The sequence below is a fragment of the Argopecten irradians genome, chromosome 1 (genome assembly GCF_041381155.1).
Source record: "Argopecten irradians isolate NY chromosome 1, Ai_NY, whole genome shotgun sequence".
NCBI classification, from domain to species: domain Eukaryota; kingdom Metazoa; phylum Mollusca; class Bivalvia; order Pectinida; family Pectinidae; genus Argopecten; species Argopecten irradians.
The window spans coordinates 18622948-18636774 of NC_091134.1; the positions used below are offsets into that span (position 1 = coordinate 18622948).

A 13827-nucleotide genomic window follows, 5' to 3' on the forward strand; every position below is an offset into this window, starting at 1 on the left:
GCATGACTGCTGAAGGGAATATTGTAAGAGTCCAGACAAAATAAATATAAATATTTATATCATCATTCAAATTCTACAACACGACCATTAAGCACATATTGCAATCGTATACTTACAATAACAACAAGTTTTCTGCTGGTATATTGAATATATGTTACAGAAAATGCTTCCTAGCTTTTAACCTAATGTAGCATTTGCATGGCCAAAGTACAAGGTATTTTGTGGAATGTTGAATTCCATCGGTCATCACCAGATTGGGTGTGGGCACCAGTGGTCTAAATATACCTTGGTTCCTAACCGACAAACTGTTCGGTACTGTACTGGTATTCGATCGAACCATGCGGCTCCATAAACCAATTACTGGAATGAAGGGTCAGGATGAGGAAGCTGTTCCGGCGAGGCTGTGTTATTAGTTCGGCTACGGGATACACTCGCCGAGTCTGCTCTCTATCATTTGTCTTGTCCAATCAGCCCTACCTGTCTCCATCGACTCCCGTGTTATTGGATAAGTCTGTAACCTAGAGGTTTCCCATGGGTAAACCCTATGTTGCTGGTTCTTGTCCGGGAACAGTCTATATGAAGGTTGATGTCCGGGCCTTTCTCCAATGGACTGTCACATTAATATCAATCTGATACACATCATGGCTCCGGTAGTGTTGAATAACCAGAATATATACCACGATATTTGTTACAATCACACGTGAATTTCCTATCTCAATTGTAATTCCTTTGCTCCGAGAAATTCTAAAGGCGATGATTGTATGTTACAAACGGATGTTTGTCACATCATTCCCGCTCTCCTCGAATAATTCAATGTCAGCTAACCAACATCATTTTAAGATCCATGAGAAATTTTCAACTTGCTATTGCAATTAAACGCCAAGATTTCGCATGCAATATTGAATAACCGTAACCGGTTATTGGAGTCCCGCGTGTCGATATCGGGACACATGCGTAATTCAGTAAGGAGTTACGTCCCCTGATCTGTTGTCTAACACGCTCTTCACGTTCAACAGCCACAAAGTAATGTCCTTTGTTATGGTAAAAACATTGATGTTTCCTGTCCTTGTGTTAAAATATGAAGATATGTTTTCTTTTTATTGTTCAACACTTTGTGTTTCTGTCGATGTGTTCTACTAACTGTAATTCGGCTTTTTGTTTATTGTTGGACTATTTGCTTTATTCTAACAGTACACAGTCTCATGGCTGAGTATGAAAAGAATTTTGGCAAGAATGTAAACATTAACACAAAAGTATCAATAATGTACATGTACCTAACCACCACTTTACTCTTCTGACCTGCGTTTAGGCTCGTATCTAAAAACTCATTTCTGATGATGACGATAACAATTTTTCATTTTAGCCTAATAACATGTATCGGTATCCCAGCTATCACATTTAGTCCATCTTTTTTCTCTGACAGATTTGTAAATAGCGTGTAATTATAAAATAATGGACATCAACAGTCGGCCTTTCTGCGGCCCTGGCGTTATTTATGTTGACCTTTTAATGATAGTAACAGCCCCTGAACGTCGACAAGCGGCCTTTCTCTGTACTGATGGGTATTTATGTCGACTATTAATGGTACTACGCTATAGCCATTTTCACACGTCTAGTTTCACGCTTCATTAATGTTAATAAAGCTCTTTTTGAAAAGTGCCATGCCTGTTAAACTATTCGAATATTGATACTTTAGGGGTACATGTAGATTACCAAAGGCACAAAAATCTCGCCGGCTAGTTTTATATATTATAGGGTTTATATATAAGGACAAGAAGGATTTGTAGGATGTGGCGAGTTTAGACTGGGGGTGGTATCTCATACCTTGTATAAACAGTTTAACACAAGTAACAACGGCATGCTAGATGCAAAAGTACCTATTTGTAATTATTTAGAAACACTTTAGAAAATGTCTGAGGGATTTAAATTCATTTAAAACCGGTATTGTCATGCGAACATACAAAAGCTTCATTGTATGAGATCAACCATTGTAGGTATATTTACACAATAAACGTCTTTATAATTAAACTTGTTGTTAGCGTGTTAAAATGTCTGCTAGGCCTCCTAACCACACATGGTGCTACTCTTGTGTATTCCCTCTAAATATCGATTTTTAAAAGTCCCAATACCTGTTCTGTATTTATATATCGATAAGAAATACATAATACACTATTTCTGTATCCCTTTGTGTCGCGGCTCGGCGAGCACACGTTGCCGTACCGATAAAAGCAGATGATGGCGAATGAATTGATACATATGTATTCATCCGCAGGGTGATTATTTAAATTTAACAACAACAAAAAATATCGTGAAGAATAAAAGCGGTGATAAACGGAGTCCCTTAGTGTATAAGATGTGTGTTGGTTGTTGGTAGGCTGCTATCGGTAAAAATTACGTGTACACACATGCTTAGTGATATAAAGAGTTTATTTACTTCACATTAAAAACATGTTTATAACAAGTTTCATTTGTGAATACAAAAACGTATCCTTTATTCAGTGAGAAAGCTAAACAAGAATTTGCGTTTAATTTTCTGTGGAGTTTATTAGATTACACCAATAGCGAAATGTGTTTTTGTATAGAACGATACCTGTATAACATTATCTGAAAATGAAAACGAAAAAGGAAAAAAAACCCACACAAATTAAAATGGTTAGCGTCTGCACAATCACGCTATGTTAGATTACTGTTTTAGACATAACTTTCTCATAGAGATAATTACAACTGAGTTTACCACGACATTTAACTGTATAATTATGTACAAATACTCGAGTGTAGACAAATTACCTATATACAATTACATACTGATGTGGTGTGAACATTGTACTGCCGTGTTTGTAATTTAAAATGCTTACAATATAACATTGTCCGTATCAATACAGCGAGTAATTTTAACACCGTAGGTATAGATGTATAAGTATACTGCATGGACAATATGGTTATAAAAGTTTTCACACGCGTGTGTAGTGTTTAAAGTGACCGAGAAATCACGGATATTGTGCCTAGTTCATAAGTCACACTACTTATAAAAGTTGAATTCTTGTTTCACTTAATGAAGTAGAGTAGCAAGTGGAGGAAATGCTATACAAGTGGGCCGTACCGCCCCAGCGCAGTGGTATTTGATACCCATATACCCACGTACATCTGAATAGCGCTCATATGTAAAAAGGAAACAAAGCCGCTAGGATCTATTGTGCTGTGTTAATCTACTCGTCTTGATCTCTACATACAGTGTGTCTGTCAGAAGGTGTTACAAAGTCTGAAGACTCTTCTAGTCTTCACTCGGATGAAGTATACAAGATCTTCTTTCAATCCGCCATTTTGAAAATCAATACGCGTGGAGCCGCCAGTTTCAGTGGCTGGGCGCCGTGTTATTGTGTGTACAGCTACACTCCGCCAGTTCTATACTATAGACGCGGGGGACTTTTACTCTGGCTTTCGCTATGGCGATTTATGTGTTGTAATGTTGATTGTTGTGAAATGAGAGATAAGTAGCCGTTGAAGGTGTTCTGCTATTGTTTTTGTGTGATTGGACCTTCTTAAGGAAGGGACGTATTCCAAACTTTCACGCTGGCGATGCTCGGAGCAGGCTGTTCCAGTTTGCATTGTGAAGATGCAAAGGAACCGGTATGTATTGTATACTTTGTACAGCTAGGAGCTGCTTCCGCATGCATGGCATGTAGTTATCAGCATGGGGCGGGACCCTATGGCCAGGGATACGGGCGTTTTCTTTGTATAATACTGTTACAAATATACATGAAATATTTCGGTTATCTGAGAGAGAGAGAGCACCCCTTCTTGGTACAAAGTAAACACTTTTCATATGAGTAGTTGCAAAAAAAAAACCCACCAAAAAACGGTTTAGTTATTTATACTGGGTTTTTGTTATTGAATACTAACAAATCTTACCAGTTTAAGAGAAATGTTGTTGGAGGTTCTCCCAGATATAATCATCCAGTGTAACTTTATTCAGTACTTGTGACTCATACATACATCAAAACACGATAATACGTGTTTGTTACATTAACACTATGCCCTTAAAACATGTAACATTTTATGGAAAACTCTTGCTTACAGCCATATAGATATAGTATACATTATAATTGTGTTTACTAATGAACAACAGAATTTAAATGGAATTATGAACTGACATTGACTCGAATACTGCGCAATCACAGTTAAAGATATCTAAAAAGTTTGATTTTGAAAAGATAGGTACATATAAATATGATGTACGAAGAGAAAGAGGAAACATGTCGACGTAAGTCGTGATTTTATATAACAAACTAAGAAGGAAACGTATTTTTTCATTATTTTAAAAAGGTGTTTTTCACTAAATGCTAATTGGGAAATTGTATCACTAGGTGATATGTAAACAGAGTTAAAGATATAGTGAAGTTTTAATTATATAATAATCAAAAGCGGAAGAAAGTACTAGTATATAATTAACTTATCCTTTGATAAAGCACTCTGTGTGTATAAGAATAACAATAAAAACATCACAGTATTAACATTGTATTTGAAATGTACACTGGTAAGAATGCCACCTTGGTGTATGAATCCTTGCTATACACGTCTGTTCTTGAAGGCGGTGTACAGCTGACGAGGAGGCTGTAATATAGACACCGGTGGTTCTACATCAACTGTATACAAACCGAATGGTATTATAGCGACATATACACATCTGGCATTTCCAGTTTAATAAGATTTTAATCCCGACAAGAAGCATTAACAGTCGTCTCTGGTGCTCATATCCGAGACCAATAACTCTAGCGGAATATCGACCGGCCTTCTCCAAATCCTCCTTAGATTACTCGTTAGGGATGAACTGCCTGCTGCCCAAGGTCTTCTCGTGGGATTTCATGTAACGAAGAGCCTATGGTATACAAAATAAATATGTCATTATATGTATCTGTTTACATTATCAAATATTCTGTGTCTTGTATACAAAAAAAACCTTTCTGACGTACAACACACAGTTACCGCTGTAATTGGCAATGATGACTATTCCAATAAAATATGTATGGAGACTAATCTTCACGGAATAGCCCGGGGAATAGGAAAATGGGAGAGGTGCTCTGTTAGTTTAGTTTACGTCCGTCGGAATAATCTCTTGACTTTATGGAGATTTAATTAAACAAAAATCGTATATATCAGATTTTTTTGCGTTCCTCTGTGTTGGTATCAAGTTTTGTATGTTTTAGTTTTATTTGGCGTCTTTACTTTCAAGAAAAAGATGGCAATATTTATTGGTTTCAAGATTCATAATTGCACGTTATACATGTATGTGTAATGCTATAGTTGGGTTCTGTGTTTTTTTCCGTCCGATTTCTGTGTCCTGAACTTCATTTGACCGCTCCCTCTGAGAAGAGATAAAAGTTTTGCATGCTTTGCTGAATGATTCATGCCTAAGTTCGTGAAATAATAGACAAAAAGGTCATGATAATACACATGTATAAATGCAGGTTCTATGAACGTGTCGAAATGTTTAGTTTGAAATAATGTCAGTACATATAGCCATAGTTGAAATTCCCGAAATACATGATATCAGTAGGAACTGTGCAATGCGACACTTGATTGTCAGCTTTGAAGTTTGTTTTCATAATCCTATCACTAAGTTGTAATGTTTGTTATTTAAACTATCTGACATTAAAGTCTTCCGAATCACGCTAGATCATGTCACAACAAATTGTTTTAAATAACTATATCATTAAATCACCATTAGTAAACATAATGTGTAGCAAAAGTTTACGTCTGATCATTTAATACACGTTAATAACCCTGTCTGACACTAATGTTCATGTTAATTGCTCTGTCATTAACACCAAATGGTTTAACTCATTATGGCAAACAATTCTGATACCCCCCCCCCCCCCAAAGTGACCTAAATTCCTCCACCGAAGTAGCACCTATTTCGAATTCTCCATTTCACATTTGGTAGAGATGCGGATGGTCTTCTTTGGTTTTTGTATCAACGTCCCTTTAATAATAATTGTCATCATTATATAAGGCCGTGTAAGTTTTGAGCAGTAGACACTGGTGTATCAGAAGGTAAATCTCCGATATATGGCCAATACCTGACAACTGCCCACTTCTCCCTCGGCTTCGGATTCGTAACTGTACGATACAGAGAGCCAATGCAGGGTAGTTGTAAACATTTTTATTCGGCCATCTTGATTTCTTTGCGGCGTAGGGGAGATGGGAGGGATAAAGGGGCATATACATCGGTGTACTTTCCAGGGATATGATTCAGGGGCGTGGCAGCGAGTGCATGAAAATCGAAAACGTGAAAAATGAAGATTTCAAACGATATTTGCACTGCTGACATTTGCATGTCATCATGTATACAAAAACAGGTGTCATTTCTAGAGATTCCTGTTTTCAAACTGATGTATTTTGATTCTATCGTCTTGTTTTCGAATTCCAGCTTATCGTGAGGGTTTCTGTTTTGTATTAAATGGCGTTATTGTTCAGATACATGTGTAGTGCGGCCTTCTCCACGTGTCTGATTCGTGTGGTATCGTGTTGCACGTTAGCGTGTCCCAGATTAAACCTTTCTTAAAACACACTTACAAACTGACATGTACGAAACAAGTGACTTTACTGCTTACAAGGCTCGTACAACTACAACAGAACTTCTTCTTTAAAAAAAGAAAAAAATATTTATTAGCCGCAGATGTACGAGGAACAGATATGGCCTTCGTTTCCCCCACGTGTACATATCATAACTTGAAGGTATGATAATTACTTCATAAACTTTCGCTGACTTACACAACAAGCGAGGCCTAAAACGGTTATCAGCCGCTACACCAAAATACGCAAGGATTGATTAAGCATTATTGGTACCGCTTAGAGCATGGGTACCCCCTAGAGAGCCTCAACATTGGGTAAACCAACATGTACGCACGCACGCAGAACCTGCATCATCCAATCATATTATAGCTTGCGTAACAATACATAAACTGGTAACATTACTGACTTAATTGTTTAGTTTTCAAGTTTCAATGCAAATTGCACAATGTAGTGAAAGACATTTCGGAAAGCCGATGTTCACGACAATTACAAAGTCGATTGTTTATGCTCATAAACATTAAGTTACAGAGAATTATATAACGTTGCATAGATTACATGATGTATAATCTTGACTGTGCCTGATAAAAGTTTCATTAAGATGGTATTTGGTTAAAATCCAAATCTGATACGATTCGACCAAAAAAACATGGAAGTGGAATACGAGTAAAACAGTCTCCCAATATGACAGGTTCTCGGTTTAGTAGGTGGTCAGTTTAGATAGGTGACCAACATATCCAGTATTCTCGGATGTTGATTTGAACTGCATTTGCTTCAGCGTCACAACAGGAGTGCCACATTATATATACAATGGTGTCTAGTTGTATTTGATACCAATGGCAAATTCACAGGCCTTAATCGGAAATTCAATCTATGAGTCATATAAAATATATAATGTGGTGGTATACCCGAATGAGACTCCCATTATGTTCAGTTCTATAGGTGTCCAGAGAAAGATGGTGACCATTGTCGTTAACGGTGACCTCTGGCCCACGCATCGTAAGTCCTGTGTCACCAACAAAAGGCTGACGTGTCCGGTTTTACTCTCAAGCTCATCACGTAGGACATCTTTTCACAGTGCAGCAGTCGTGTGATTAGGTTTGGTACTCGAAATAACATTTAGTTCACTTCTTAGAACGGCAGCTAGAATGCAGCTTTTCAGCTTGATGATATGAAACTAAGGACCAAGTATCTTATACACATTAAAATTCATGTAGATCTTGCGAAACTAAGCATCAAATTAATTCCTGTCTGATAATTGATGTAAATCTATATATTCATCATTATCATGCTAAAATCAGGTGATTATTTGAAACAATACAATTATTCTCCATACGTAAGTAAGCAGCGAGCGAAAAGACAATTTAATTCTCCTAAATAACCTAGAAGTCATTCCTGTTACTTTACCTGAATCGCAGGTGTCTCTGAAAAGGACAGTCTGACACTTGGGTTTCAGACAATGGTTTAGCAAAACGTATTTAGATACGAAATTTTCATCACATTGTTATTTCATTTTAAAGAAAGCCACAACAAAAGATGTACATCGAAGCTGCTTAGACTTTCAAATACTTTCGAAGTTAGACCGTGACCAATTTATTTACATTTTGATGAACCCTGACGCCAACAATAGCTTCGGTCATTGGCTTTAAATTGATCAACTGACCAATCTATAATCACAACGGCCATAATTGACCACTGAGTATCTATTAGCCATTCCTTAGTATGCAAATTAATTCAATTAGTGAGTTGAAAGGATGCATGATCGGCGATCCGGCTAGTGACCACAGCATTGTCCGGACTTTCTCGAACACTACACTCGTAAGTTATGCTACACACATGCCGATATAGCATAATTAATGCAGATCTTATCAACCAGTACCAGGACTTCGCTATTTGATGCCTCTTTGAAATTAGCATATTTTGCCATTTTGAGCACGACTATTCTTTTCTGATGATAACCAAACATGTTTTATGTTGGTGTGAGGCCATTGTGAGGATTTATTGTATTTAATCTTATAGCAATTTGTATTTCTTTGTCATCGATATAAGGGAAAGCGTCGGATGGACCTTGAATTTAATTATATAGCATTTATACATATCATGTAGAGGGGTACGCGAGATTCAAACGTTGATAGGATGTATATCTTTTAACTGCGCTTTACGACAGTAGATATCATCTATCTGAAATAAATACTTTCGCTCGGCTGGTTTTTTTATCTTTATTAATATGAATTTCCATTTATAAAAGAAATCTAAATTTCCTGCTTGTTGAATTTAATCAGATATATAGCACTTTCTACGCGTTGAATAAAAGACAATTTATGAGCCAAGGTTGCGAATAGTTCGCGCTTTAAAGCTTAAATGTCGTAAAAGCAATGAATACAACTATATTACATAAAATATCAAAAGAATTTAACATTTCCTTATGTAAATTTGCAGTCATGAAAAAGGAGGGAAAAGCGTTTACACCCAATAAACTTTTCAGACGATAACAGTTTCGGGGTGGCTATATCGTTAAAGATCAAAGTCAGGTACGACTTCCTGTGTCAGACCATTCCTTCGTCTTTAGGGCGATTCATTGCATCTGATGATTGCAATCGGTGAAAAGAGCACGTGGTTTTATCTAATACCCTCCCCAAACATTTGGCATTACCCTCCTCATGAGCTACACGTGGGAAAAATAAGTGAATAAATGTAAAATCATGTGACGTAGATGAATAAACCAACATGCGCCCAGGGTAATCAATTTTGATGTACTATTTTCAATAAAAAATATTTATGGAGTCTCAATTTGAATGTTATATGCTGAATGACACCAATGGAGCAACCTGGTCTTATTAAGAAAATGATGATCTCCTAAATGTCATATTTTAGCGTCGATCAAAGGCAACAATTTTTGCCAATGACGATGCACTGGTTTCTATTCACTTTAAAGAAAATATGGTGTAAACTTACACCATATTTTCTTTCATTTTGATGTCTACTGTCAAGACACCATGTGTTGTGTCGTACATATTTCTATGTATAATTAATTATTACTTAAAGGTAATGCGCACCAAACAGGTAGAATGGAGGTAAACAAAATGAAAACTTCCCTCAACAAGATCAGAAAATCTGGAAGCGATGTAACATGTAATGACCTATATCATGATACGATTTCTGGCGTGGGGCCATCCTATTGCGGGATTGCGATGGTTTTATTTATTTTAAGAACTCATCAGGAAGTTGAAAATTGATTTTACTGACATCAGGTTCTAGATGAACAGTGGTGAACTGGAATCCACTGACAACCGTTTCCAGATCCACAATTGCACTTGATGCATATTGAGATGTGTGTCTGATGATGAACTGACATACCAATTACCGCCCGGACCAGCCACCTGTACACATCTGCCTCTTTCAACAGTTGGCGTTTCTTCCCTTTCATCCCAATTAACAGAAACAGATTTCTTATTTAACAACCGTTTAAAGTTAGACGAAAGACACCTGTACTATCTATCTCTACGCTCTAGTGAAAGGAAGGCTTCCGAACGGTCGGCGCCATTTTGAAAAGCGTTTTAAATTGCATGACAGCGTAGGAAACTCATGATGCAGATACTGATTATACAATAAGCAGCTGTCAAATTTTTCTGTGCAGGCGGCAAAGTTTTATAATTTAATGGACTTTGATTGATAATACAATAAAATATCTAAGTGCACGGTAGAGTTGATGTTAAGTGGGCCATAACGACACGTACTAATGGGTTCCGAACAAAGGCACAATCAACAGAAAGGCAAAGGAAACAGGAACCTCTAACAAAAGCAGTAACGGAAACATTAAATCATTTATCGAACAGCCCGTTTTCTTAACGCAACTAACGACTCTTTAAAGAGAAACAACTTCATATGACATGGAGAATATGTCACAAAACAGCAAGTTTTGAATTTACCTGTGATGGTGATGAAAGGAGTTTCAAGTAATAACGTAGGCATAATTGGCATCGAATTCTGCCGTTGAATTCCTTTTAACACTAACACCAGGTTAATGTGAAAGATTTCCACAAATATTCAACACCTAAGCACATATGCTCACTAAATAGTCACCACTGGGTGCTTGGTCTACATTTTTAGCGTTTGTCTCAAAGAAGCAATTTAAAAAAAAATCTTTTTTTTTCAAATTAGAAGAGTTCAACCATTAAAGGAGTTAAATGGTTGAGAAGCAATTGGTAATTTTCTGTTACGTCTGAGTTTAATCAAGAGTAATATAGTATAGTGGAACTATTTAGTTCTGGTACAATGTGTTAAGTCCATGTGATACAGTGTATCTATTTAGGCGAGCTGCAGTTTTTAAGCTAACGACTGAACATTCAGTAGATGATGGTTAGTACTGGTAACTTATAGAATCGTGATATTGTTGTATTCCCACCATTCCCTAATTACTAGGAACTATACTGATTACGGGGAAGGGTAAAACAACTTTGGACATAATTTGGTATACTTTTTATTTTCATGTTGTTTGTTGATGAAAAACAATAGATATATTCTAGGAGATACCGCCTCTTGTATCAGACTATTTGCTGATGAAAGACACTGTATCTAAGTAGTTTTCTACACACGCGTTGCCCTAAGGTTAAATACACATTCTGTGATGAATCTAACGTAAATAATAATATACACAGTAGCTTATAGCTACACACTAATGTTAGGTAGGCCCGAATTAAAATACCTCTTACATCCTACCGAGTGAACTCAGGGATGACGCGTCTGTTATATTTAGTAAAATTTTCCGTATTGGCCCCCACTCGTTGGTCACGTGATTCACCACCCTCGTGTATTTCCGGTAAAATTCATCAGAGTTTAGTACACAGTGTAGGAGGTTATTAATCTTTGTCATAGGTATTCGTACAATACCTATTCTTGATTCAAGTTTCACGGATGTAGATGTTTCTTATTCAGTCGTATTTACATAAGATACACAATTAATTTGAAAAGAACTTCCATTGTTGAAATACGAGTTAAATTCATTTGCTGTATTCTGCAATACATGTAAAATATGTAAAAATCTATATTGTAGCAAATGCAAAAGAAAATCAATTACACTGATGAAAATAATGTTTCTGTCAAGCGCAAGTGAATATATTCTGTCGGTCATAATAGATATAAAATAATACCTCGTTATCGTCAGATCAAGACTTGTATACAGTCCGTGATCTTGAAATCAATAACTTGTCAATTCGTTACCCGATTCTTTCCAATATTTCACTCTCATTCATGTCTTCGGGACAACTTTGAACACGACACAAATCAATTTGTTAAAAGGCTTTGTATCCTATGTGTACATGTAGTTTTCATTATGGTTTTCCTGTCCCCTCAATTATCCCGGTATTGACTCCCGATAGATGTTGAGACGACTCTGGTAAAGCCAAAGCGTTGGCGCTATCACTGGGTCTTGTTAGTGTGCTGTGTGGGACCAGCCGGATGTTAGCCTCTGTAAAACAAATATTTAATTTTCGTTAAGGAAATTGACTAGTTCTCAGAGCCGTCAGAAAAAAATGGACATTGTATCCCCTTCAGGGCAGTGGGAATCTAGACTAGCTTATCCAGCTGTAGAAACCACTAATGACAATGCGTAATTATTTAATACAATCTAAGACCTACTCACATCCGGATATGACTTTCCTTCGAGAATCCTTTGATAAAGCAGTCCTCGACGAGACTGCGGACTCCCTTGTTTATCTTCTGTATAAATGTGTATTGATAAAACGTAAACACCTCTTTTGTTGTAATATCTAAACTATTTAGAATTCATTACTGAAAAGGCACTAGCGTACATTCCTTCACGTTCAGTAAATGACTCTGCTTTGTACGTGCACGATTACGCTAATAAAATGGCTTTATTCCATGACAATATAGCGAGGAAGGAAGTTTTAGGTAATGACATTGGTGGCGAAATGGTGTTTAATGCCAGTGTAGCGGAGGAACGGTGTTTTGTTTATTTCTTTTCTTTGTGTGGTAAATGCAACTTTTGCGGAGATAAACTAAGCTGTTCCCTTTTTCAGCACTGTTAACAAAATTAGTTGTCGTGGAAATGGCTTAGTAATATTATTTTACTTCTTCTAATTTAATTCATCGCTATACAACTGTATTTTATTGTCCTGAAGACGTTTGTCTCGTTTATTTTAACTGCGTTTGACTCCCAGCTCCAAATAAATTTAGGATAATTCAAGGACGTTGCGAATGTCGCGTAATTGTTTTGGCCAATATTCTCAATACTATACATATAGGTCTTCGTGCGTTCATGATAAGAGAGCTATTTGTCTTCAGTCAGCCATTACTGATCACATGCAATCGACTAGTTCCTGCTTGAGATTGTAATGTCTTTATCGTATATATACTTTCTGACTTATAATAGCCTTCCCACCCAGCTCTCTCTCAACCAGACACGGACAGCGAAATCCCCTGTAATTTTATATAATGAAGTCCAAATCTCTCCTGAGTATAAAAGCATACTGTTTTTGCCCAGAATAGATGACTGTATAAAGATGGCATAATTTGCCGGAGCTCAGAAGCGTAAGTAGTCACGCATGCTGAAAGCTCTTATCCTCCAGAATGGTTAGTATAAGATGAAACGAAAGAGACAGAATCCTACACACCACCAAGATGATAAGAGTTTTTTAACGTAGGTGCGCACCTGCTTTTGGTGACCTAGACACGATACTGAAAGCAATTCTCTTCGAGAATGAAAGAGAAAGCATTTTACGATGTACGTTAGGATTCGGGGAAGCATAATTGGCTATTGTTAGTTCCCCGTCTGTTCGCTTCATCCGTTGTGCTTCGTCAATTATGTATGCAAGTTTTGTGTTTTTCATCATAAAACTAATTGCTAATGACGTCTTCACTAACTCGGAACGTTAGAAACCAAATGCAGATTCCGGCTAAATTCCACGTTCTGTTTGGTGTTTTTGGACTACTTAAAAAATCCTCAAGTTAGCTCTATCGTAAAATGCTGTTTTGTTTTATGCTTGTAATGAATGGCGTAGCTTTAGTTGTTAATGGTGTTGCTGCTAGTTTAATAGTTGATGTAGCGCTCTAGCGCGGATGTTCAGAGAATGGTGTTTCTGTTTTGACAGTAATATGATAAATTACCGGAAGAGAAGTACTTGGCCACTTGTAGTCGGGTCAGATAGCTTTCCCAACATCATCACTCGATCTCATACAATACTGCCAAATGTTCAAAATGTTCATATCACTGGGTCAGAATATTTCGAGATTTCTGTT

General features: G+C 36.9%; 1 protein-coding gene across 6 annotated transcripts in view; it reads left to right on the forward strand.

Moving 5' to 3' along the window:
• The window catches only part of LOC138319606 (uncharacterized), a 160978-nt gene that overhangs the window by 123705 nt on the left and 23446 nt on the right, over positions 1-13827 (forward strand). Inside the window, exon 1 of one of the 6 annotated variants that reach the window (XM_069262776.1) lies at positions 2969-3627. The exons of the other annotated variants lie outside the window; for them this stretch is intronic. Within the exon in view, the coding sequence (XP_069118877.1) occupies positions 3577-3627 (51 nt within the window). The 5' untranslated portion in view covers positions 2969-3576. Of the gene's footprint in view, positions 1-2968; positions 3628-13827 lie in introns of those variants that run through there. 6 annotated transcript variants of the gene reach the window in all.